Below are 24,845 nucleotides of genomic sequence, written 5' to 3'. Positions count from 1 at the left end.
AAGGGTAAACCAAAGGAGGAGGCTGCAATGCTTGGTAAGAAATGTACGCATTATCCTGCCCATGCAATTGTAACCCCTCTGTACAGTATGTTCACAAATAAATAAATAAAAATAAAATAAACTGGGCCTGGTGTACACACCCATCATCCCAGCTATGCAGGAAGGGCTAATGGATTGTAGTCTAGGCCAATCCAGGCATACATTTAAGAGCTTATTTTAAAAGCCAAAGCAAACATGGTCTGGGGAGCCACGGTTCAAGTAGAGACGGCCGGCCTGCCTAGCAGTACAGAGCTCTGAGCTCACACACCCACGGCTGAGGGAGGGGACAGGGGAGAGACAGAGACAGAGAGAGAGAGAGAGAGAGAGAGAGAGAGAGAGAACAGCAATTAACCAAAGCCAGCGATGTGGATCAGCTACAGGAAAACGGGTTCACTTCTCCAATAGATCCCTAGGATTGAGCCAAAAAAGTGATTAACTATTTTATAACAAATTAGACTTAATAAGCCTAGCAGCAAAATGCAAGTTGGGGATTTGGGGGGGGGGCAAATGCTAACTCTAATACGTCAACTATTTGTATTACAACACCTTATAATCACTAGGAGACTTTATTTTTATTAGCTTTAAATAGTCATAAGAGGGGTTCAGCTCATACGTTTATGAATACAGTGCCTCTTGATCAACTTCATCCACCCCTCCACTTACCTGCCTCCCTTTTACATATGTATATTGAATATTAACTTTAATGGTTTAAGTATTAGAAGAAGCTGAAAAATATCAATTAATTTCTTTGGTATGATCATGATATGGTAGCTATATCTAGAAAGTTCCTATCAGATATAAATTACTCAAGTATTTTTGTGGACACTAACTCTGTGTGTGTGTGTTTACTTCAAAATACTACTGCAACAAAAAAAGTTGGCAATTACTGACGGAGGACGTTTCAAACGGCAGCTCAAGGTACGATCTCTTCCTGTTTTGTGTATAGAGAAGTTCTGTGCTCTCAGAGTGAGATTACCATCATGGCTACAGGCAAAACGTCTGGTGAGGAAGCACTTGAAAGGAAGTATGTTTGTTCTAGAGGAGAAAGGACCCGTGTGGGAAACAGAGTCTGGGACTGCGGGCCTCTGGGGCCGGTGGGCTGCCTGGAAATTTAACCAGGGCCTGCCTTCGCTTCTTAGACCCACGAAGGTCCAGCTAGAATGAGGCCCCAATCGAAGATAGCAACTTCTCTTTTTGTTGCTTTCCCTTTGTGTTTTCAGAACTCGGTTTGAACTCAGGTCATCCTATGTACTGAGCAGGCTGCTGCCACCTCTGAGTCCAGCCCTGGTTTTCACTGATTAGTTTCGAGGTGGAGTCTTGTTTCTGGCTCTGATGGTCAGTAGGATCTGCTGGGAGGCTTCCTGTGATAACTGGAATAAACGCCACGCACCGCCATGTCCAGCTCCTCACCAACATGGTGTGTTGCCAACTCTTCTACCTGGACCTGCCTAGGACCCAGACCTTTTGGCATCCCAGAGAGGCCGACTTGCGGGCAGGAGCCACCGGCGCCCGTCTCCGGGACATCACAAGGTGCTGATCGGCCTGTCTGGCGCTCTCCTGGGCTCTGCTCCAAGGTCCCCACGCGTGACACCCCGCCCCCCTCCCGGCTGGGCTGGGCTGGAAGTCTCATTCATGACCGTCCCGCCCCAGCCAGCCTCACCGCAGGGACCCTTCCCACTCCCGCAAGGTCCCCGGTGGGCGATCCACGCACACGTCCAGACGGCTTACCCAGAAGGGAGCTGGTCAGCCAGGCCACACAGCTCTGGGCATCTGCTGCGCACACGGTCGCACTGACGTTCTCGCAGGAGACCAGCGTGGAGTCACACTGGGCGCAACTCAGGGGCTCTAGGAGGCCACACATCCGTGGGGGTCAGCCTCCGGTGGACGTTCCCCAAGCAGGCAGCCCGGGCCGGCAGCGTGGAGGAGCTGGCGACCCTGCGCTCCAGCCCCCCCAACGCCACTGCTCACCTCCCTCCAGCCCCCCACCCTCCACTGTCCACCTCCCACCAGCCCCCGCCAGACCCCCCAGTGGGGCCCTGGGTCTTCTCTCACCCACGGCTGTGATGGCCAGGGCCGCGAGGAGCCCAGCCAGGAGGGCGCAGCTGGTGGTGCCGGCGCTCATGTCTCTGGAGTGTGGGAGCGTGGGGCCTGAGCCTTGGCCTGCAGAGACACAAGGAAACAGCCCAGGGCTGGAGACACCGCACACCAACAGCCCAGTCCCGGGCCCCCTTTGGACATCAGCATCCCGCCAGGGAGAGCGGCGTGTGCTGTGCGTCCACTCCGGGATGACACGAGGTTCTGAACTGTTAATGCCTGTAGCCGCATCTTTGCACTGATCTAAAGCCCAGCGGGGCCGTTTCCTGGGAGCCAGGGCAGGTGCAGACGGGCAGGGAGACCCAGGTTCAGTTAGGAGGAAGAGGAGTCGACCGAAAGCCCATCACTGGACAGACCCCCGGCCTGATCGCCTCAGAGTGACACATCATCCTTTTGGCCTGTGGTTTCAGCGGCTCAGACTCTCCAGGGCCCATCGCCTTGGGCTGGCGGCAGGAGAGAGCATGGAGGACAGCACGGGAGGAGAGCATGGAGGACAGCACGGGAGGAGAGCATGGAGGACAGCACGGGAGGAGAGCATGGAGGACAGCACGGGAGGAGAGCGTGGAGGACAGCACGGGAGGAGAGCGTGGAGGACAGCACGGGAGGAGAGCGTGGAGGACAGCACGGGAGGAGCACAGGAGAGCGCAGGAGAGCACAGGAGAACACAGGAGAACACAGGACAGCACGGGAGGAGAGCGTGGAGGACAGCACGGGAGGAGAGCGTGGAGGACAGCACGGGAGGAGAGCGTGGAGGACAGCACGGGAGGAGAGCATGGAGGACAGCACGGGAGGAGAGCGCAGGAGAGCGCGGGAGAGCACAGGAGAGCGCAGGAGAGCACAGGAGAACACAGGAGAACACAGGAGAGCACGGGAGAGCGCAGGAGAACACAGGAGAGCACGGGAGAGCGCAGGAGAACGCAGGAGAACACGGGAGAGCGCAGGAGAATGCAGGAGAACACAGGAGAGCACGGGAGAGCACAGGAGAGCACAGGAGAATACGGGAGGACACAGGAGAGCACAGGAGAGCACAGGAGAGCACAGAGAACACGGGAGAGCACGGGAGAGCACGGGAGAGCACGGGAGAGCACGGGAGAGCACAGGAGAGCACAGGAGAGCACAGGAGAGCGCAGGAGAGCACAGGAGAGCACAGGAGAACACAGAGAACACGGTAGAGCACGGGAGAGCATGGAGAACACGGGAGAGCACAGGAGAGCACAGGAGAGCACAGGAGAGCACAGGAGAACACAGGAGAACGCAGGAGAACACAGGAGAGCACAGGAGAACACAGGAGAGCACAGGAGAGCACAGAGAACACAGGAGAGCACAGAGAACACAGGAGAGCACAGAGAACACAGGAGAGCACAGAAGAGCACAGGAGAGCACAGGAGAACACAGGAGAACACGGGAGAACATGGGAGAGCACAGGAGAGCACGGGAGAACACGGGAGAACACGGGAGAGCACAGCAGAGCACAGGAGAACACAGGAGAACACAGGAGAGCACAGGAGAACACAGGAGAGCACAGGAGAGCACGGGAGAGCACGGGAGAGCACGGGAGAGCACGGGAGAGCACAGGAGAACACAGGAGAACACAGCAGAGCACAGGAGTACACAGGAGAACACAGGAGAGCGCAGGAGAGCGCAGGAGAGCACAGGAGAGCACGGGAGAGCACAGGAGAGCACGGGAGAGCACAGGAGAACACAGCAGAGCACAGGAGAACACAGGAGAGCGCAGGAGAGTGCAGGAGAGCACAGGAGAGCGCAGGAGAGCACAGGAGAGCACAGGAGAGCACAGAGAGCACAGGAGAGCACGGGAGAGCACAGGAGAGCACAGAGAGCACAGGAGAGCACGGGAGAGCACAGAGAGCACAGGAGAGCACGGGAGAGCACGGGAGAGTACAGGAGAACACAGAGAACACAGGAGAGCACAGGAGAGCACAGGAGAGCACAGGAGAGCACAGAGAACACAGGAGAGCACATGGTGCTGTGTGTCCGGTCTCTGCCCAGCAGCCAGTTTTGCTTAGCAAAGACTGCGGGGCCGGGTCCCAGCCTCTCCTTCAGGGGCACACACCGTGGCAGCTAACTTCCTTTCACTAGGGTCCACCTTCTAGAAGTTCTACCACCTCCCGGAAGTGCTGCAGGCTAAGAGCACACGCCTGGCTGTTTGGAGGACATTATTAAATCACTCATCACTGAGTGCCAGGAAAGAGCCGGGCTAGGACCCACGTCCGGCTCTCTCAGATCGCAGTGTCTGTTTGTCTGTGCTGGGCTAGGACCCACGTCCGGCTCTCTCAGATCGCAGTGTCTGTTTGTCTGTGCTGGGCTAGGACCCACGTCTGGCTCTCTCAGAGCGCAGTGTCTGTTTGTCTGTGCTGGGCTAGGACCCACGTCTGGCTCTCTCAGAGCGCAGTGTCTGTTTGTCTGTGCTGGGCTAGGACCCACGTCCGGCTCTCTCAGAGCGCGGTGTCTGTCTGTCTGTGGCTGGTATCTCCCTATGGTCTCTTTCTATTCTTAGGAGTTCTGTCACGGCCACTGGTGCCATGGATACACACGCGTCGATTGTGCTCTACGGTGCTTTCTGCCAAATCTTTACTCTCCGCTGGTGTAATCCATCCATTGCACCCTTACTAGCACCTATGGGAGACTAAGGTCTGGAAAGGCGAACGAACGCACTCAGAACCAAGTTCTCACCCCTGGGCTGGTGTGAGACAGAGCCCCTGACCACCGCCGTCACCACAGGACCGCTCTCAGACACGGCTGCTCAGGGCCCAGCCGGAGCCCTCTCCCCCAGCCAGCAGCCCAATCCCTGTGCTCCTCCCACTGCTGGCCTGCAAATCGCATGGATTCCATCTCTGTGGCGTGCTAAGTTGTCCTTATGTGCGTTTGGATTCCGAGGACCTCGATGTGCTGCGTAGTGGAGAATGCAGCGCGCGGCCGCCCGGTCTGCACCGCCCTCCTGCCCGGCCGCCCGGTCTGCACCGCCCTCCTGCCCGGCCGCCCGGTCTGGGTCTGCACCGCCCTCCTGCCCGGCCGCCCGGTCTGGGTCTGCACCGCCCTCCCCTCCTGCCCGGCGCTCCCCCTCTCGACGTGCTCCCGTGGGCTGCAGGCGGCTGTGGAGCCGCCGGTGCTGAGCGCCGCCGCGTGGTCAGGGAAGGACGGAGCAGGTGCGTTCCCGCACGGCCCGCTTCTGCTCTAATACAGACGTCCAGGGGCGTCAGCAGCTCTGAGGCCGAGGTGGCCGAGGTGGCCGAGGTGGCGCAGGCTCCCTGCACGCCTTCAGCTCCGGAGCTCACTTGCACATTGCAACGGCTCCTGACTAAGACGGCACCCCCTGCCCTCATAGCGGAGTCCTCCCTACCTCACGCTACACGTGCGCCTTGTGCCACATCCTACACACGCCCGAACATCGCCCGGCATGAAAACACGCCATTCCTACCACCGACGTCATACATGTAAATCACATGCTATTCACACACCCCATGCACCATGTCCTACATTGCATATACTACACATCTCTCTCTCTCTCTCTCTCTCTCTCTCTCTCTCACACACACACACACACACACACACACTATAATACACACATTGCACGGTGATCCTCTGGTTGACTTATTAGGATCAGTGAAAAGGAAGAATTAACCCAGTCAGGAAGGCAAGAAGTCCGGATGTTTCCCCAACGGTCCTACTATTTAGAGACGCAGAGAGAAAGGCATGGCACCCAGGCTGCGAAGCAGCCTCGTGCTCTCGGTATGGGAGAACCCTGCGTGTTGGACCCGGGGTGGAGGGGGTCCCCGAGGCTGGGCCTCCCAGGGAGGGCCTCCGGGCTCACTGGTGTGAAGGAGGAGGGGAGGGCGAAGACGGGGTGGAGAGAGAGGTTAAAGCGCCTCCGCTCTTCTGTGTGCACACTTCATCACGAGCCTCATTTCCAGAAGGAAACGTGAAGGTCAAAGAGGTCAAGAGTCAGCTCAGTGGAACACAGCAGGCAGGCGGAGTGAGTCGGTCCCGCAGGGAGACTCAGAGCTTGCTGCCACTTCTGCAGACAGCAGGGGCCAATACAAGAGGTGGCATCCGTCTGTCTGTCTGTCTGTCTGTCTATCTATCTATCTATCTATCTATCTATCTATCTATCTATCTATCTATCTATCTATCTATCTATCTATCTATCTATCCATCCATCCACCTACCTATCTATACATCCCTAAACATTTCCTCCAGCTTGCAAAGCTCTCCCACAATGACGGTCATCTTACAGGAGCCAGAGCGTTGGAACATTCTGAAGACACAGCACAGCACAGAATAGAAAACACAACAGCAAGCCCCGGCCCCAGCCCCAGCCCCGGCCCCTGCCACTGCCCCAACCCCTGCCCCTGCCCCAGCTCCAGCCCTGCCCTCCCCTGGCTCCCAGCTTCTGTCTCCTGAGGGTGTGACAGCACAGGAAGCCTGAAGGGTCCAGGCCAAGCCTGGCAGAGCGAGCTGGGCGAGCCGGGCGGAGCGAGCTGGGCGAGCCGGGCAGAGCGAGCCGGGCGAGCCGGGCAGAGCGAGCTGGGCAGAGCGAGCCGGCCAAGCCGGGCGAGCTGGGCGAGCCGGCCTTGAACCGTCTCCCTCTGGCCTCAGCTGTGGCCTTGGAATCCCCCTCACCTTCTAGGCCTGTCGGGACGCTGGCTGGGAAGCGGCTCCCGGTGGGGCTGAGCGGGTGGGAGGCAGCTTTATAGAGCAGGTGCGGTGCAAGCAGAGGCAGGCTGGGTGGGGGCTGAGAGGCCGGGCTGGGCTGTGACCCTCACGTGCCACACCCACGCCCTCTACCGCAGCCCTGGGTCACTGGCATTTTCTTGTGTCTGTGGTGGCTCCCTAAATCACTTCCTGACCTGTGAACAGCACCCCTCACGCCAGCGTAAGGAAAAGCCATTTCTTTATTGTCCCTGAGGCAAAAAAAACAGCCCCTGTGTAGATAAAAAAAACAAGCAAGGCACAGGAGGAGGAAGGACGGAGCCGGTTCCACGGCAGACAGGAGGGCGTGTGGAGCTCCCGTGGCCGGGGCCGAGGCCGGGCCGATACAGGAAGCCAGGGACCGGCAGGTCCCGCTCCGAGTGAGCCAGCCCTGTGCGGGGAGAGCAGGCCTGCGTCCGCTGCGGGCCGCACATGCGTGAAGGCTGCCGGAGACGCCGCCTGCCGCCCGGCCACACAGCTCACCTGTGTGCCGTCCCGAGGAGCCGGCCAGGCCGCCCCGGGCCCCGCCACGTCCACGGCGCAATGGCGCCCGGGCTTGGACTGTGTGCCTGAGTTCCCGCTGCTCACCTCTCTGTGTCCTGACACCCCACAGATACGCTCATGGAGGAGCAGCGGGGGGCAGGTGAGCCCCAGGGCACGGCCCACCCCGACACCCCACAGATACACTCCAGCGGGGGGGGGGGCAGGTGAGCCCCAGGGCACGGCCCACCCTGGCCACACCTGCACTTCTGCGCTTCATCTTTGATGCGCTTGGCTCTCAGAAATCAACACTTCTTAGTCATGTGCTCCCCTGGCCTGTGATTTAGCCTTCTCCCCCCCTCCTCTCCCTCTTCTCTCTCTTTCTGTCTCTTTCTTTCTCTTCCTCCCTCCTCTAAACTCATGAACTCAACAGATGTTTCTGAGCACCCATGTTTCTCTGCTCTAGACATCAGGAGGCACCTGTGATCAAGGAGGCAAAAATCTTTACTTTCTTTGGAGTGTGTTTCTTGGAGGGGACACAGAACACAAATTCCCGAAATAAATAAGAAAGCCGAAATAAATAAGAAAGCCACAGGGGAGGTCAGGACACAAGATCTGAGGAAAACAAGACAGGGTGAGGCGTCCACACGGCTGGAAGGCGGGGTGAGGCGTCCACACGGCTGGAAGGCGGGGTGAGGCGTCCACACGGCTGGAAGACGGGGTGAGGCGGCCACACGGCTGGAAGACGGGGTGAGGCGTCCACACGGCTGGAAGGCGGGGTGAGGCGTCCACACGGCTGGAAGGCGGGGTGAGGCGTCCACACGGCTGGAAGACGGGGTGAGGCGTCCACACGGCTGGAAGGGCAGGATTCAATTTGAATCAGAAAGTCAGGATTGTTTGAGGGAGGAGGCAAAACAGGAGTCGTACACTGAAGCAGAGCTTTCTGGCCATCTCTTCTAGAAAGTACGGTCAGCACCCTAATTCACCAAAAGAAGACAGAATGCCTGTTCCTAACACCAGCTCAGGGATGCAAACCCGGAACTGAGGCCACCCCCAGAGAAGCACCCTGGGGTCAATCTGCAACAATTATGGCTGTCCCTTGACCCTCAGCCATGCTGGGGGCGGGCTTCAGAAACGTAATTATGTTCACATACTTGCCCAAAACAGTATAACATATAGAACGAGTTTGACCAAGCATATTAAAGACCTCTATGACAGAATTATGAAATATAATGAAAGAAATTGAAAAAAAATCGAAAGACTTCTGGTGATAATGGACTCGGAGAAGCAATGTTGAAATGCCCATACTCCCCAGAGCTACTTACAGATTCAACGCAATCCTTGCCAAATGTAGAACTAGAAAAGGCAATACTAAAATTTATATAAAAGCCACAAAAATCTCAAATAGTTAAAGCAACCTTCAACAAAAAGAAGTATGTAGGCATCACAATATCTGAGTGAAAACATTAAACCAACTGTCATACCTAAGCTGCCATGATACTGGCATAAAAGCAACATGTGCTTTTTACTGGTGCTAATTACTCATTCTTGAATCAAAGAATGTTTAGAAAACCAAGCTGAGTACCGGTGGCTCACACCTATAATCCTAGCAATTCAGGAGGCTGAGATCTGAGGATCATGGTTTGAAGCCAGCCTGAATAGGAAAGTTTCTGAGATTCTCATCTCTTGTTAAGCACCCTCCCCCCAAAAAAGCCAGAAGTGGAGCTGTGGTTCAAGTGGTAGAGCACTAGTCTTGAGCAAAAAAGCTCAGAGACAGTGCCCAGGCCCTGAGTACATACATATAGATGTACACACTCTCTCTGTCTCTGTCTGTCTCTCTGTCTCTCTCTAGGTGACATTGTCCAAAACATACATATATATGTATATATACACATATATGTATACGTGTATGTATTTAAAATGGTGACATTGTCCAAAAGTCAAATGTATGCATGATCTGAATTGTGAAATGGTAGCCCCTCTGTACAATACCTTAATAAAAATAATAAAAAAGAATAGAACTAGCCAGCTATCTCCTGCCATCTATAAAACTCAAAGCGGATCAAATGCAGCGGGCTTGGTGGTGTAAAAATTCAGGAGCATCTTGAGTTCTAGGCCAGGCTAGAATACATAGTGAGTTTCTGTCTCAAAAGACAAAAAAGGAAAAGGGATCTGGCTGTTATGGCTGAACATGCGCTGTCCCTCGGAGAGGGGTGTGTCGAAGACTTGGTCTCTAAGGTCTGGACTCTCAGAGCGGAGTGGATCATTCGGCTCTGACGTCATCCGTGAATGAGCCGATGGATGAGTTTACAGCTGAAGGGACTATAGGAATACTAGAGGGAGCTGGAGAAGGGCCTGGAGGCGCGCCTCGGACTGTCTTGGCTCTGGTCACTGGGTTTCTCACTCTGTTTCCTGTTGGCTCTCGGGGGGCCGCTTTGCTCTACCCCACACATCCCACCTGATGTTCTGTGTCATCCTGACTGCAGAATCAACCGGGCCAAGTGATCACAGACAGAAACCTCTGAAACCATCAGCCAGCCAGCCAGCCAGCCAGCCAGCCAGCCAGCCAGCCAGCCAGCCAGCCAGCCAGCCAGACAACAGATAGACAGATAGATTGACAGGTATTTCCCACTTTTAAGTTATTTCTCTCAGGCATTTTGTCTCAGTGATGGGAAAGTAACTGACATATGAGATGTCTGGCATTTCTATCCCCTACCTAAGAAATGGTGCGACTCACACTGCTGGTAACAAAAGTTGTCCCAATTTTACAATACTTCCAGCCAGGCACGTGTGACTCATACCTGTAATACCAGCTTCTTGGAAGGTTGAGATCTGAGGATCATGGTTCAAAGCCAGTTCATGAAGAAAAGTCCCCAAGATTCTTACCCTCCAATTAGCCACCAAAAAAGCTAGAAATGGGGCATTGACTTGAGTGGTAGAGCACTAGCTTGAGTGAAAGAACTGAGGGACAGCTCCCAGGCTCCGAGTTCAAGCCCCAGGACCGGCACCACAAAAATTTAAATTAAGTAATGAATAAATAAACTTTTGTAACTCTCTAGAACACTCCGTGGGGGACTGTGCCCCCCCAGCTGAGAACTATCGGCCTGCCACTGAAGCGTTGGATGGAAAGATTGACTGGGATACACAAACAAAAAAAGCAGCTGTTGGTCCTAATGGGTGTGTGGGAGGGACATTCATACCACATTGAGGCCAGTCATTGTGAAAGATGTCTTGCATTATCAGCCACTTGGCTAGGTTCTGCTGCAGGAATAACTCTCCAGAAGACAGCCCTACAGGCTAGTAGGATGAGTATTTATTTCTCTTTCTGCTCCAAGTCTGCATGCATGGGTAGAAGCAGCCTGGCAAAGTGGCAAAGCCAGTGTCATGTCCCATTACCGGGCAGGGGGCAAGAACGTGCTCTCCCACGGACACCAGGAGGAGAAGAATCCGTGCAAGTGGCTCTGGTGACGGCTGTCGCGGGTTCAAACGCACCCCCCACGATCGGTGACATTTGCGCTCACTGCTTAGTCTTTCTGTGGCCCTGCCATGGGTCTGGGCTTCGCGTGAACCTGGTCAGCTCCAGCTGGTACCAACCTCAACCCTCATACAGCCCACCCTCCCGTTTGCCGGATGAGGAATTTGAGGCTCAGTGAGAGTTGATCCAAGTGTCCTCGTTCTCTCCAATCCCCACTCCGCGCCCATTGTTCTGGGGAAAATGGAGGCATGCTGCCCCTCATTCCCAGCTCCCAGAGGAACGGCCAGTCAAAGGTAGCATCCAGCTCCTGACCTAGGAGGAGCCACCACACTGACAGTTCCCGGAGACCCGCACACAGGAGAACAAGGCCCCTTGCAGTGTGTGAAGCCTCTACCTCCCACTGCAAGGGACAGGTGGGATTTGCATAGCTCAGGGACAGAGCTCTTGTTGTGTAAAGGTGGAGGAGGAAATGAAGACGGCAAACATTCCATCTCTCTTTATGGCATGCATTCATAGACCTGCCGGTGACTAACCCACCAAAATCCTGTTCTTCCTGGATGGGTAAAATTGGGACAACTTGAGCCAAGCAGGGCTGAGGGGGAGTCTTGGGGGTGAGAGAATCGAGCCAGCGCGGGGCAGCACCCGGAACGCTCATTCTAGAGGAAGGCATTCCACGGCGCCATGGCCGATCCGGGACTCCACAGCCCCAGTGCACTCTCCAGGCCCCGTACGGGAGCCGGGACATGAGGGGTGTAAAAGCTTACCCTTTTCTCTCTTCTCTTATTTTTATTTCTTTGCCAGTCCTGGGGCTTGAACTCAGTCCTGAGCGCTGCCCCTGAGCTGCTTTTGCTCAAGGCTAGCACTGCACCACTTGAGCCACAGCCCCACTTCTGGCTTTCTCTGTGTATGTGGTGCTGAGGAATGGAACCAGGGCTTTGTGCATCTAGGCAAGTGCTCTACCGCTGAGCCACCTTCCCAGCCCCAGCTTACCATTTTCCTGCCGGACTCTAGATGGGCAGCTGGCATGTCTGAGCACGCTGTGACCGCCGCTAACACACTCCCAGCCCCGCTTCTGCGGCTCCTCCTCCAGGAGCACTTCCACGACCCTGGGGCCTGGCAGATACAGCTGTGAATGGGCCCAGACCTTGGTCTGCGCAAACCCCCAATCTGGTGTGGGGAGGGAGACAGGGGACCAAGCACGAGGATTCCAAACTTGCCCCAGAGCTTTTGTTTTGTTCAGACGACGGAGCCTGGCCAGCCATGGCTGTCCATCCCCAAGCCGCGGCTCCGGTGGCTGGGCAGGCGTGGTCCAGGGTCGGGTGTGGATGGGACAGCGTGGCCTGTGGCAGGACTCCCAGGTGACATCACGGCGCTCTGGAAAGCCCGTGCGGAGACGCCGCGGTGACAGCTGGACCATCTGGGCCTTGCCGCTTCTTCCCCGAGACAAGCTGACCGGAAGCCCCACGCGGGTGCCTGGCCGTGGGAAAGCACGTGCACCCCGCTGCTTCTCCCGGGCAGCCGCAGTCACAGCCCAGAAAGAACTTTCTCGCTCCCAGGGAAGCAAGCGAGGGGCAACGGTGGGGATTCAATGGTGACCTGAAAGACAGGTAGGGGAGACACAGCAGCTTCACAGCACAGAGACCGAGTCTACAGGAGAAAAGAGAGGTGAAGAATGAATGAATGAATGAATGAACCAAGCAGTGCCTCAGGCCTGGCTTCTCCGTCGAGATCTTAACCCCTCTGGGACGGTGCCTTTGCAAAACAGATGCGGAAGGGTCCGGCTCTCCTGGCTGCCATTGGTGAGTGCCTTCTAAGGGCACCTCGGAGCCGTGTGAGGAGCCCGCGGGGAGGCGGGAGCCCGCGGGACCCTCCCCAGCCCTCGGTCGGTTCTTCTGCCACCATAGCGTTCCTGTCCCCACCTCTGTGGGCTGTCTGCCACCCCATCGATGATGCTGGCTCCAGCCACTAACTCTGACAATAACCACCTTTGCTTCCCAGACCTGCCATCGAGAAGCCCAGCCACTGGATGGTTCAAACAACAGAGATTCTGTCACAACTCTAGAGACCAGAAGCCTGAGCTCAAGGTAGGACTGTTTCCCCTGGAGGCCTGGGCGAGCCTCTCCCGGCCGGCCCGCACCCTCCAGGCTAAACCACTCCGTGGCTGCTTCCTCCGCCACCTGCATCACATTCTGCATTTCTCTACTGTCTTATAAGTCATCGTGGATTGGAAACTACTCTAAGCTAGTGTGCCTTCATGTCAACCTGATCACATCAGCCATAATCCTATTTCCAAATGAAGTACTGTGTGTTCATTTCCTGAACTAGGAGGCCGTGTGTTTCCCACAGCCAACCCCAGTAACCTGAGTCGCGTCCACGTGGCCAGAGGTGACCTGCACGCGGCCTTGGGACTGGGCGAGGGTGTGTCCTGCTGAGGCCATTCTTGGCTAAATGCTGGTTTTGCCCCGGGGAGTGTAAAGAGGTACACGGCTGGTCAGGGTGCAGCCGGGTGCTGATCGGGGGACAGAACGAGGCGGTGCTGTGTGTCTGTGCTGTGTGTGACGGCCACCGCGGAGTCTGTGAACAGGGAGCCCCTAAATAAACACATGACATCCTTTCCTACCATGCCTCCAATGCATCAGAGGACCCGAGACCCACGGAACACCAGACAGCCGCCGCCGCCCCAGCCTCTCCCCGTTCTCCAGTTCTCACTCCTCACCTGCATCTGGGTGGCAGCACCAGCTCCAGAAACAATGCCTGTGAACATGCGCCAGCCACGCTGAGCCGGCCCTCTGCTTCTTAGTTGGTTATTTTGCTTTCTTGCACTTGTAATATCTCCTTGACCTCAACTCAAGGCCCAAAACTACAAATAATAACAGTAACTATAATAAATAGCCAAGACTTAATACATCTGAAACATCTTTGAATCCTCACAAGAATGTAACATAAATTTGTACGCCTTGTAATAATCTTTATCCATGAAAATTAATATTTTAAAAAGTAAAGCACGAGCAAAGAGGTACTAAGAAAAAGATGTAGTCCCACAATTCCAGGGTTATAATGGGTGCTGGATCCTTGTGATCGTTCATGGATTTTCATTATTAACTCAGTATACAATTAACATTAAAATTTGTTAAAAAATGAACTGAACATTAAATGAATTTAACCTGTGAGGCACTGCGAGTCCTAGAAAACCCATAAATTCAAAGCTGAGATAGGGAGGCTCATAGATCAGGACTAGCCTGGGCAGAAACACTCACAAGACCCCTTCTCAGCCATCGAGTTGATTATGCCTTTAATCCCAGAGGCCAGGCTAGCCCATGCTAGCCTTTCTAGGTTCATCTGACTCCATGTTCGTGGAGAGAAGCTGGGTGTGGTGGGTGGTGTCTGCCTCTCATCCCTGCTGTACTGGGAAGCCTAAAATAGGCAGATCAAAATCCAGGTATTGCTGAGCAGGAAGTGAAGGCCTAGCTCAGTGGCTGAGCACCTGCCTAGCCAGCACAAGGCAAAGAGTTTAAACCTCAGCAACACACACGCGCACACACACACATGCACATACACACATGTGCACACATGCATGCACACACACATGCAGGCACACACACATGTACACACACAAATTCAACATGTGCAACATCTAATCCTTTGGAAGAGTGCTTGAGGAAAAGGATATGTGTGGTTGCTTGGCAGCAGGGTGAGTGCTTTTAGGGCTGGAGGAACACTCAGATAACTTTCCTCCAGTGACTGTCACCAAGTGTTGGGCTGAGCTACGAAGCCGGAGGCCTGTACGTGTCATCAAGAAGACACAGCAAGCAAACAGAAGGGTGAAATCATGAATATTTTACTTTCACTGCTGATATTTTTCTTTGAAACGCATCTCTTGTAGGTGCTGTTCCTCAAATCGTTCATTTTTACTGACTGGAGTGCTTTATTGAGGAAGGACACATTGTGTAACTCAAAATAAATTTCCTGTTTGGTCAGTCACGGTGCTCTAACTCAGGACCTGGGTGCTGTCCCTGAGCTTTTTTGAGCCTACAGCCCACTTCCAGTTTCTGGTGGTTTATTGGAGATAAGAGTCTCACAGACTTTCCAGCCTGGGCTGGCTTTGAACTACGATCATCAGATCTCAGCCTCCTGAGTAGCTGGGATTATAGGCGTGAGCCACCATTGCCCGGCCTGCCATTCAGTTTTAACTTTTTACTTGCAGATATACTAAGCATTGGAATAGACATAGCATCCTCACTGCAGAAGAGTGGCCATGGCTGTCCTCTGAAGACACAGGGTGGATTTTTTCCAGAAGTTTCCTTTTGAAATTATACTACTCTGAGCTCTGGACACAGCCTTGTTCAGCTGGGAAAAAACATCGGAATGGTTTCTAATAAAGGCATCCAACAGTGCGCGTGAATCAGGCGGGGAAACACCAGCCAAGCATTGTTTTACAGATCTCCTAGTGTTCGTGTTTTTTGACTTTTTTTTTTTTTTTTTGTCTAGATGGTGTAAACCGGCCCTCCATGTTCAGTTCTTTTGTTGAAAGCAAATGGGGAAATGATTATGAGTCCTGGATAAACAAAAACAAGACAGTTTACCGCTAGCAGATTATTTTTGATAAGAAATAGGAGAGGAGCCGGGCGCCGGTGGCTCACGCCTGTAATCCTAGCTACTCAGGAGGATGAGATCTGAGGATCTCGCTTCAAAGCCAGCCCGGGCAGGAGAGACCGTGAGACTCTTATGTCCAATAAACCACCAGAAAACCGGAAGTGGCGCTGTAGCTCAAGTGGTAGAGCGCTCGCCTTGAGCTGAAGAGCTGAGGGACAGCACCCAGGTCCAGAGTTCAGGCCCCACAACTGACAAAAAAAAAAAAGAAATAGGAGAGGGCCAGGTGCCAGTGGCTCACGCCTGAAATCCTAGCTGCTCAGGTGGCTGAGATCTGAGCACAATGGGTCCAAGCCAGCTCACGCAGGAAAATCATAAAATTCTTATCCCCATGACCCACCAAAAAAGTCAGAAATGGAGCAAAAGCTCAAGCAGTTGAGCGCTAGCCTTGAGCACAAAGGCTCAGGGACAGTGCCCAGTCCCCGGATTCCAGCCCAGGGCTGGCATCGGAAAAAAAGAAACAAAGAAATACTAACAGGTATTTGGGTCCAAAACAAGAGACCCCAGATTATAATTTGACTCGATGTCAAAAACAGAGAGCAGTCAGACCCTGGTGGCTCAAGACTAATCCTGGCTCAGGAGGCTGAAATCTGAGGATCATGGTTCAAAGCCAGCTTGGGCAGTAAAGTCCATGAGATGCTTTATCTCTAATTAACTACCAAAAACCTGGAGCTAGAACTGTGGATCAAAGAGGTAAAGCACTAGCAAAGAAGTTCAGGGACAACACATAGGCCCTGAGTCCAAGCCCTGCAACCGACAGGAAAGGGGAGTGAGCATTGGTAAGTATAATTATAAAGTTACAAAAGACAATATAAAGGCCATCTCCTCTTCTTTCTTCTCCTAAAATTTAAAAATTCATCACAAAAGCATATGTAATGTGTGTTTTACCTGTAACACATAAAACTGTAATATACTTGGTAAGAACAACCAGGCACCTGTGGCTCACTTTCTAATAACAATAAAAATTCAAATCACACAAAAAACTAGTAAAAGGGGGCTGGGGAGGTGGCTCAGTGGTAGAGTGCTTGCCTAGCATGCATGAAGCCCTGGGTTTGATTCCTCAGCAGAAAAAGCTGAAGTGGCGCTGTGGCTCAAGTGGTAGAGTGCTAGCCTTGAGCAAAAGAAGCTCAGGGACAGTGCCCAGGCCCTGAGTTCAAGCCCCAGGGCTGGCAAAAAAAAAAAATTAGTAAAAGGGGAATAAAAGACTAAAAGGATCTATATAAAAATCAAATATATGTATTTCATTTGTATATTTTGTATATACATATGCAAAGAAGAAATTTTAAATAGCGAATATAAATTTGTTTTGTATCAATAATAATATTGAATGTGAATAAATTTAAAAAGTGTTGATATGGGAAAAAATGTAAAGAGGTTAGGGAAGGCGTCGGGAAGAGGGGGAGGAGTTGAGTGATAAGGAAGGGAAGGTGGTCTAGGAAGAGAAGGCAAAGCGCGAGCAACAGGTTTATTGCGGTAGAGAGTGTGTCTTGCCTAAGGAATTGAACAAAGGAAAATCACTGAGAATTCACCAGGTAGACTCACACCTTCCTCCCGAGCTGTTTCACAGGCAGCTTTGATGGGGGCAAAGAGCAGTGGGCAGGGCTGGAATCCAGGGTTCCTTTATGAGCTGGGTGCCAGCTTTTCTCAGTGAATCACAAGTTCCTTACCTATAAAGTAGGAATTTCTAAACTAGCTAGGCCTACCTGAGACAAAGAGGTTTTTCCCCTTCTCCACCATTTATGAAGCAGAATGAGAATCAGTTTCTATTAGTTTCAGTAAACCTGGTAAGTGTTATGTGAGCTGGGCCAGAAGTGAGCCCAATATCAATCCATCCGGAGCAGAGGTGTGTTTACAGGAAACATACACTTTTAAAGTAAATATATCTGATACATTTGTAACATATAAACATGTAACAGAATATATTATATGCACATGTAATACATAATGTCATATAAATACATATGCTATAGATCACATACATTTAAGGGTTTTGATTCAACCAGATTAGGGGGCTGGGAAGGTGGCTCAGTGGTAGAGCACTTGCCTCCCATGCAGGAGGCCCTGGGTTCGATTCCTCAGCACCCCATAAGCAGAAAAAGTCAGAAGTGGCGCTGTGGCTCAAGTGGTAGAGTGCTCACCTTGAGCTGTAGAGCTGAGGGACAGCGCCCAGGCCCAGAGTTCAGGCCCCCCACGACTGACAGGAAGAAGAAGAAAAAAAAGCTGATTCAACCAGATTATGAGTAGAGTGCATCTTGATCAATGTCACCGCTACCATCCGTTTCCCCTCTTTCCCAACCCATTCATGCCTCAGGCCTCACATATGCACGTAGAGTATACTTTCTTAACACAGGACAGACTTCCTGTGTCTTGAGAAGCCCATCAATGCCACGTTTGCGTTCCAGATCGAAGGTGATGTTGTACGCAGGTGACCCCGATGGCTGAGGCCCTGGAGACGCCAGCTCACACTTCCGCCTCAGAACCTTGCAGAGGGCCATCTCCATCAACTACAGCATTTTTTATCCTGAACTGAAGGTGTTAGTTGAGACTCCAGAAGTATCAGGGGCACCTGTGGCGCACGTCTGCAATCCTAGCTACTAAGGATCACGGTTCAAAGCTAGTCCAGGAAGAAAAAGTCTGCGTGACTCTTATCTCCATTTAACCTCCAAAAAGCTGGTAGTGGAGCTGTAGCTCAACTAGTAGAGCATTAGCTGTGAGGAGGAAAAGAGTTCAGGGACAGGCACTGAGTCAAGCTCTAGGATCCTGTGTCTCTTCTGATAAAATAGAAGAAAAATCAGATGCAGGGCTGCACAGATGAAGACAGAGGCAGAGGATGCGGGCAGAGAGGAGAGGCAGAGGAGCAGACAGCTCCGCCCCTGCTCCCCTCCGCCAACCGCGAGGACAGAGCCACACGGGCGCCACACCCTCCGTGTGTCTGGAGGAGGCAGGCAGACATGAGATGGATACACACGGGCGCCACACCCTTCGTGTGTCTGGAGGAGGCAGGCAGACATGAGATGGATACACACGGGCGCCACACCCTTCGTGTGTCTGGAGGAGGCAGACATGAGATACGGGCGCCACACCCTTCGTGTGTCTGGAGGAGGCAGGCAGACATGAGATGGATACACACGGGCGCCACACCCTTCGTGTGTCTGGAGGAGGCAGACATGAGATGGATACACACGGGCGCCACACCCTTCGTGTGTCTGGAGGAGGCAGGCAGACGTGACTGCCTACTTGAGATGATACAACAATGCCTTACAACCACTCTGATGGTGGTGGCAACACAAACACGCGTTATTCTGGAGGTGGGTGTGTGTTTTCTTTACCAATACTTAGTCCTTAAAAATAACTTGAAAATTTGGTTGTAGTGGCTCATGCCTGTCATCCTTGCCACTCAGGAGGCTCAGATCTGAGGATCACGGTTCAAAGCCAGTTTGGACAGGAAAGCCTGTGAGAAACCTAAAAGTGGAGCTGTGGCTCAGAGTGGTAGAACATTAGTTTTAAGAAAAAAAGAACTCAGGGACAATGCCTAGGCCCTGAGTTCAAGCCCCATGACCAACACACACACACACACACACACACACACACACACACACACACACACACACACACACACACACACACACACACAGAGACATATCCCTTGGAAACTCTAGAGTAGCTCAACATATTTGCTTGGGAACCATCAGGACTTTTACCTTATTCTTTTATTCCATTTGTTAATTAATTAGCTAATTTAGCCCTGTGGCTTGAACTCAGGGCCAGGACACTGTCCCTGAGCTTCTTTTACTCAAGGCTAGCACTCTACCACTTGAGCCACAGCGCCACTTCTGGCTTTTTCTGTTTAGATGGAACTAAAGAATGGAGCCCAGGGCCGCATGCATGCTAGGCTAGCAGTCTAGCATGGAGCCCCATTCCCAGCCCTCCATTTGTTACAAAGGCAAAGAATACAGAAGGGTAGCAGGACCAAGGAAAACAAGCAAGCGCAGGGCACTGAAGACAGCCCCTTCCCTCAGCTTCCAGCGCCTGCCTGTCCGCTCAGACATCCTGCACTTTGTGAGGCTCTTTTGGGCCTCTCATCTCTTTTCCTGGAAATAGCTAATGAACTGTCAAAGTGTGACGTTGATAGTGTGTGAATAAGAAAATGAGTTCTTACTTCTGGTTCTTCGGAGTGACTTCAATCAAAGTCCTTCTCTTGTCTGTATCCCTGAAACAAACACCGATATATTCCGAGTTGAGGCTAGCTTCAGGGGCATTGCTCCAACAGAATCAACCCCTCTGAGACTTTAGTCCCAAGTTTAAGTGCTTTCTTAGGATCCAAATATCTTCACCTAGAAACCAGAAAAGTAGCTCAAGTGGGAAAGGACCAGACTTGGGAAAACAAAAATCCAAAAAAACTGAGCAAGAGGGTGAGACAAAAACACTGAAACAGAGTTCTGGCCTTTGCAGAGAGCTTGAGTTGAATCATCACATAGTGTCTTTCAAAATTACCAAGTGGGTTCAAGTGCACATGAAATGTTCTTAGGGACAGAATAAAGACAAGATACCTGTCCACGTATTCTATCTCCAGTGAAACCTGTATTTTAAAATAAGAGTTCAAGACCGGAACTGCAGTGTTAGAAGTCAATACGCAGACACACGTCAGATGCAAGCATGATGGTGAAACTCATTTTGACAAACAACCAAAGTCTCTGCAATTGTACTGAGAATGCAGCAAATAAAGAAATGGTTTATTTCAGAAAGCCTTCCAAAATACTGTAGGAACAGTGTCTGTGCAGACTTGGACCAGACACCTATTTGCTACATTCCACGCGTGGCCAAACAGTGAACAGACTTCAGGGGGGGTGCAGGCAGGCGGGAACAAGTCTTCCACCCCCCAGCTCTGGGGTGAGGGGAAGGGGATCTTCCTGGGAGCTGCTGAATGTTGGAATTTCTCATTTCCCAGAATTACACCTGGCAGAGGCTAAATTCCAGGCAAACGCAAGCCAGCAGTTCTTTTCCTTTGCCCAGAAATCACCTACTCCAGTAATAGTGTTAACTGTGAGGACCAGGAGTGCGGCTTGAGAGTTAAAGGGCTTGCTTAGCAAGCCCAAGGCCCTGAGTTCAACCCCAGCACAAGGCGGGAAGGCTCACACCTGTAATCCTAGCTACTCAGGAGGCTGAGATCTGAGGACAAGCTTCAGAGTAGGCCTGGGCAGGAAAGTCTAAGACTTTTATTTCCAATTAACCAGCAAAAGGTTGCAAGTGAAAGTGTGGCTCACGCGGTAGAACAACAGTCCTGAGTAAAAAGGCCAAATGAGAGTACCACATCCCGAGTTCAAGCCCAGTACTGGCACACACGCACACGCATGCACGCACAGACGTGCGTGCGCACACACACATACGTAAAGTATGTCGAAAGTATGCTTTCTCTGATATTAAGTACTCGAACTGATTCTATTTTGTCTCCTTTCTTGACAAATCGATTCTGTATACTTCCGCCAATATACTTCCTTAAAAAAAGTACCTGCCAGGATGCCCACGCTGGCCTGAGCTTGTGATTGGTCTGAAGCAAGCAGGACCACCTCCTGGGAGGAGGCCTAAGTCAGGAAAGACCCAAGGCCCACCCCTGGGTGGGGCCTCCAGTTGAGGGGCTCTGGAGGACCCCAGAACCTGCTGACTGATGTTTTCCTTCAGTCCCCTCTAAACAATGCTATTCTATTTCATGTATGATACTTACTAGTGTATGCATAATGATTTGATAAAATACTATTTAACAAGTGGTTATCTTCTAGGTCCATGAAAAACAAATATTGTGATTTCATTTATTGCTCTAGCAGTTTTTTCTTTTCTTTGTGCTGATCTGTCCAATGCCTTCATCTCTCAGATCATTTCTCTCCTTATCCGAAGTCCCGAAAGGTAAGTCTGCTAGTGATTAATTCTATTCTGGTTTTGAAAAATAATTTTGTTGACATAGAACTTTAATGGCTTTTCTTCTTCTAATATTTAATATTTTACTCCATTGTCTTTACTTGGGTGACTTCTGATTTTAAAAACACAATTATAATTCTGACCCCTTGTTTCTTTATAAGTGAAAAGTGTTTTGTTCTTGACCTTATGCAAGATTTTAGTTTTCTGTAGTTTGAATATGATTTGCTCAACTTGGCATTTTCAAGATTCTTGGATATGTTATTTTGCACCTGTCATTAATCTTGGGAAATTCTTGGGTTTTATTTCTTGGGACGTGTCTGTAATGCCATTCCTTCTTCCTGCTCTTGTAAACGACACACCTGTTACCCCTCTTGTCTGTGGTGCTCTAGGTGTTTTCCAGTTCTTTGTTCATCTTGACTGCTCTTTCAGGTCACATTTTCTCATCTAGGTCAATACAGACAGGCTATTCTTTCTGCTATGCAGACTCTGATTTCTAGCACTTTGTATTTCTTAGTTTCCCTCTTTCTGCTTTCACCACCTATCATTGCATAGTTTTTTTTTTTTGCATTACAGTACTTATAATAGTTATTAGTTATTTCAAATTCCTGACATAATTACAACACTTGATCTTGGTTCTGGTGTTGGTCATTTTGTATCTTGAGAGAGTATTTTTCTTTCCGTAAAGCATAACTTTTTTTTGGTAGAAAGCTGAAAGTGTTATATTCAGTAATAATGACATATCAGTAGGTTTTTATATATGAGAACTGTGATCATCTCACCAGAATTCAGGCTTAGCTTAATGTGTTCTACCCTTGTAACCACCAATTTTTTCAAATTCCACTAGTTTTCTTATTTTAATTTTGGAATTTCCTAATGCTCTCCTACAGCGATAGTGTGTCTTGCTGCTCTTTATTTACTGTCTGCTATTACTGGAGTAAAGTCCTGGTGGTATTGTAGTCAGATGTGAAGAAGAGCCTTCATAATCTTCCCATTAAGTTGCATTCACTTAGTGGTCCTATGATCTTCACAGATGCTACCTTTATAGCTGCACTCCCCAGTCTCTCAGGTAAGAGCAGAGCAAGAGGTGTGCTGGAGTAAGAGCAACGTCTCCTGTTCTCAGAGAGGGAGGGTGAGTTCTGGTGGCATCTTTTCCCCTGGATAGAAGGCTGAAAGGAAACTCTTTGAGCGTATTTTACAATGATTCCTCTTCCTCTGTTGATGGAGAATAAAATCAATCTAGTTGAGAACGAAAAAAATTATATCATTTGGGGCTAACAGTCTGAGGAAACAGATCTGAGCAATCTTAAAAATGTGCTCTGATGTTTCACAAAATGGAAGGAAGCTGAATGTGTCCATGACATCCCTGACTAGCCGGGAATCCTAACTGATGCTGGCAAAGGTCAAGCTGTCCTGTTAAATGGAGATGGGCGTGATGGGGAGAAGTCTGCTGTTCAGGTCAACAGAAGTCAACAGAGGTTTCAGGAACCTGCAGTATGGCCCAAAGGTTTGTCCCCAACATGTCTGGGCTCAGACTAGCAAGAGCCTCTCAATACCATATTAAGAAGGCCCCAAACCAAAGCCAGCCTCTATTTTGATTTAAAAATTTCCCCCTTGTGTTAGGTCACTGGAGCCGTGAGCTCATCCTAAAACCCTTGCCATGATCCGGGCAGGGTCCTTCAAGCTCTTCACCACAAGCGGCGTGTCCCGTGGGCCTGCAGCCCGGGCAGTTACTCATTCTGGCGTGAGGCTTCACACCTGCTCGAGCACTCCATCAAAATACCCCTTAACGATTCTTGCAAGCTTATGGCTCCAGTGCCTTGTGGGGCTTAGCGATCTCTTCCAAAGCTTGCGATTTTGTAAGTTTTGCAGTAGAATGTTGCCCTGAGACTCAGGCTTGGATGGATCTGAGGAAAGTTTAGCCTAGTCTCGGTGTGAGTCAGGGTGACAATGTTCCAAGCTCTTATCATGTCTCCTTTGAAACCAGCAGTCCTGGGGGGCACCAGGGGCTCATGCCATAATCCCAGCCTCTCAGGAAGCGGAGAGGTGAAGAGCGATCTCGATCTTGAATTAACCAACAAAAAGTTGGAACTGACTCACCACAAACAACGAACAAAGAGAAAAGGAAAGGGAGGAAAAGGAAAGGAAGGGAATTAATAGTCTCAGAGAATGTAAATTTTTTTTCTTTTTGGGTCCGGTCGTGGAGCCTGAACTCTGGGCCTGGGCACTGTCCCTCAGCTCTTCAGCTCAAGGCTAGCGCTCTACCACTTGAACCACAGCGCCACTTCCGGCTTTTTTCTTTTTGCTTACGTGGTGCCAGGGAATTGAACCCAGGTCCTCAGGCATGCAAGGCAAGCGCTCTACCACTGAGCCACCTTCCCAGCCCCGTCTTGGGAGGTTTGATGCCACCACTCCAAGAGTGTCCTATTAGCCGAGGAACAATAAGCCGGCCCCAGAGCTTCCCAATTGCCATATTTATAGGAACTTGGATTTATGACTAAGAAACATTTTAAGTTGTCTGGTTGCAGAAAATACTCCAGAAGAAGCAAGCAGTGCTCAGTGTTGGAGAACGCAGGCAGGCCCAGAAAAAGTGCTGCTCCAAAGCCCAGCAATCCTTTCATTAGGCAGAACACAGGTGTTTGGGGTTTGTTTGCCCTAACAGTTACGATTTCTTTAAAACTAGTTGCCAGGTGTTTCTTGCAATAGCAGGTTGAGCTAGTTCTGATAACAGCAGGGTTGAATGAGTTCTGATGGTTGCAGGTTTTCCTTACGTGTGTGTGTGTGTGTGTGTGTGTGTGTGTGTGTCCGTCTGTCCTGGGGTTTGAACTCAGGGCTGTCTTTGAAATGGGTGCTGTCTTTAAGCTTTGTTTTTTCTTTTGCTAAAGGCTAGTTCTCTACCACTTGAGCCACAATTCCACTTCTGGCTTTTTGGGTAGGTAATTGGAGATAAGACTCCCTTGGTTTTCCTGCTGCTTTGAACCTTGATCCTTAGATTTCAGCCTCCTGAGTAGCTAGGGTTACTGGCGTGAGCCATCGGTGCCCGCCAAGGATATGCTTTTTTAATAATAATAATAATAATAATAAATATCCACCTCAAGAGAGGGGATGTGGTCAAACTCCTTCCAACAATAAAATCCAAGTGCAAATCCCAAGTTGGGCTAGGTGACTTAGCTTTGGCTGGTGACAGGTAAGTAGGTGACAGTCTTGGGACTCTCCAGGCTAATTGCCATGAGTCTTCTGTCTGCCTGGGTGGTATGTTTATCAAACTCCAGCATATACCAGAATCACTGAAAACATGCTGGGGCCCATTCCCAGAATTTCTGAAATGCCTGGACAAGGGGAAGACCGAGGATGTGTGTTTCTGACAAATTCCAAGTAATGCTGTATTGTGGATCAAGAGAACATATTTTAGAGGCCACAGTTAGACAAGGTCTTTTCTTGGACAGCGTTTCTGAATCCTGTTTAGGATAAAGCTTGGGTAAGAAATAAG

General features: G+C 51.1%; 2 protein-coding genes across 2 annotated transcripts in view; both read right to left on the bottom strand.

The window, feature by feature from the left end:
- The window catches only part of Lypd8 (LY6/PLAUR domain containing 8), a 7,237-nt gene extending 5,076 nt beyond the window's left edge, over window positions 1-2,161 (bottom strand). The window contains exons 1-2 of the mRNA XM_013015566.1: window positions 2,092-2,161; window positions 1,768-1,884 (exon numbers count right to left, since the gene is read on the bottom strand). Coding sequence (XP_012871020.1) covers window positions 1,768-1,884; window positions 2,092-2,161 — 187 coding nt within the window. The remainder of the gene's footprint in view (window positions 1-1,767; window positions 1,885-2,091) is intronic.
- LOC105985153 (keratin-associated protein 16-1-like) lies at window positions 2,158-4,113 on the bottom strand. The gene is made up of 3 exons (XM_013015565.1): window positions 3,745-4,113; window positions 3,607-3,672; window positions 2,158-2,199 (listed from the first exon to the last, which is right to left on the bottom strand). The coding sequence occupies exons 1-3, from the start codon at window positions 4,111-4,113 to the stop codon at window positions 2,158-2,160; spliced, it is 477 nt and encodes a 158-aa protein (XP_012871019.1).
- Between the last annotated feature and the right edge of the window lie 20,732 nt (window positions 4,114-24,845).

This window comes from Dipodomys ordii, unplaced genomic scaffold, assembly GCF_000151885.1.
Source record: "Dipodomys ordii isolate 6190 unplaced genomic scaffold, Dord_2.0 Scaffold27, whole genome shotgun sequence".
Taxonomy (NCBI): Eukaryota; Metazoa; Chordata; class Mammalia; order Rodentia; family Heteromyidae; genus Dipodomys; species Dipodomys ordii.
The sequence above is the reverse complement of the archived record's forward strand: the minus strand, read 5'-3'. Positions and strand labels throughout refer to the sequence as shown.

What these genes read in the sequence shown, in the direction of transcription:
- LOC105985153 (XM_013015565.1), bottom strand. Translation starts at nt 4,113, where the DNA reads ATGTGCTCTCCTGTGTTCTCTGTGCTCTCCTGTGCTCTCCTGTGCTCT. An exon ending in GCTCTCCTGTGTTCTCCTGT is followed by an intron (nt 3,673 to 3,744) that starts GTACTCCTGTGC and finishes GCTCTCCCGTGC; the next exon opens with TCTCCCGTGCTCTCCTGTGC. An exon ending in GTGTTCTCCTGTGTTCTCCT is followed by an intron (nt 2,200 to 3,606) that starts GTGCTCTGCTGT and finishes GTGTCTCTGCAG; the next exon opens with GCCAAGGCTCAGGCCCCACG.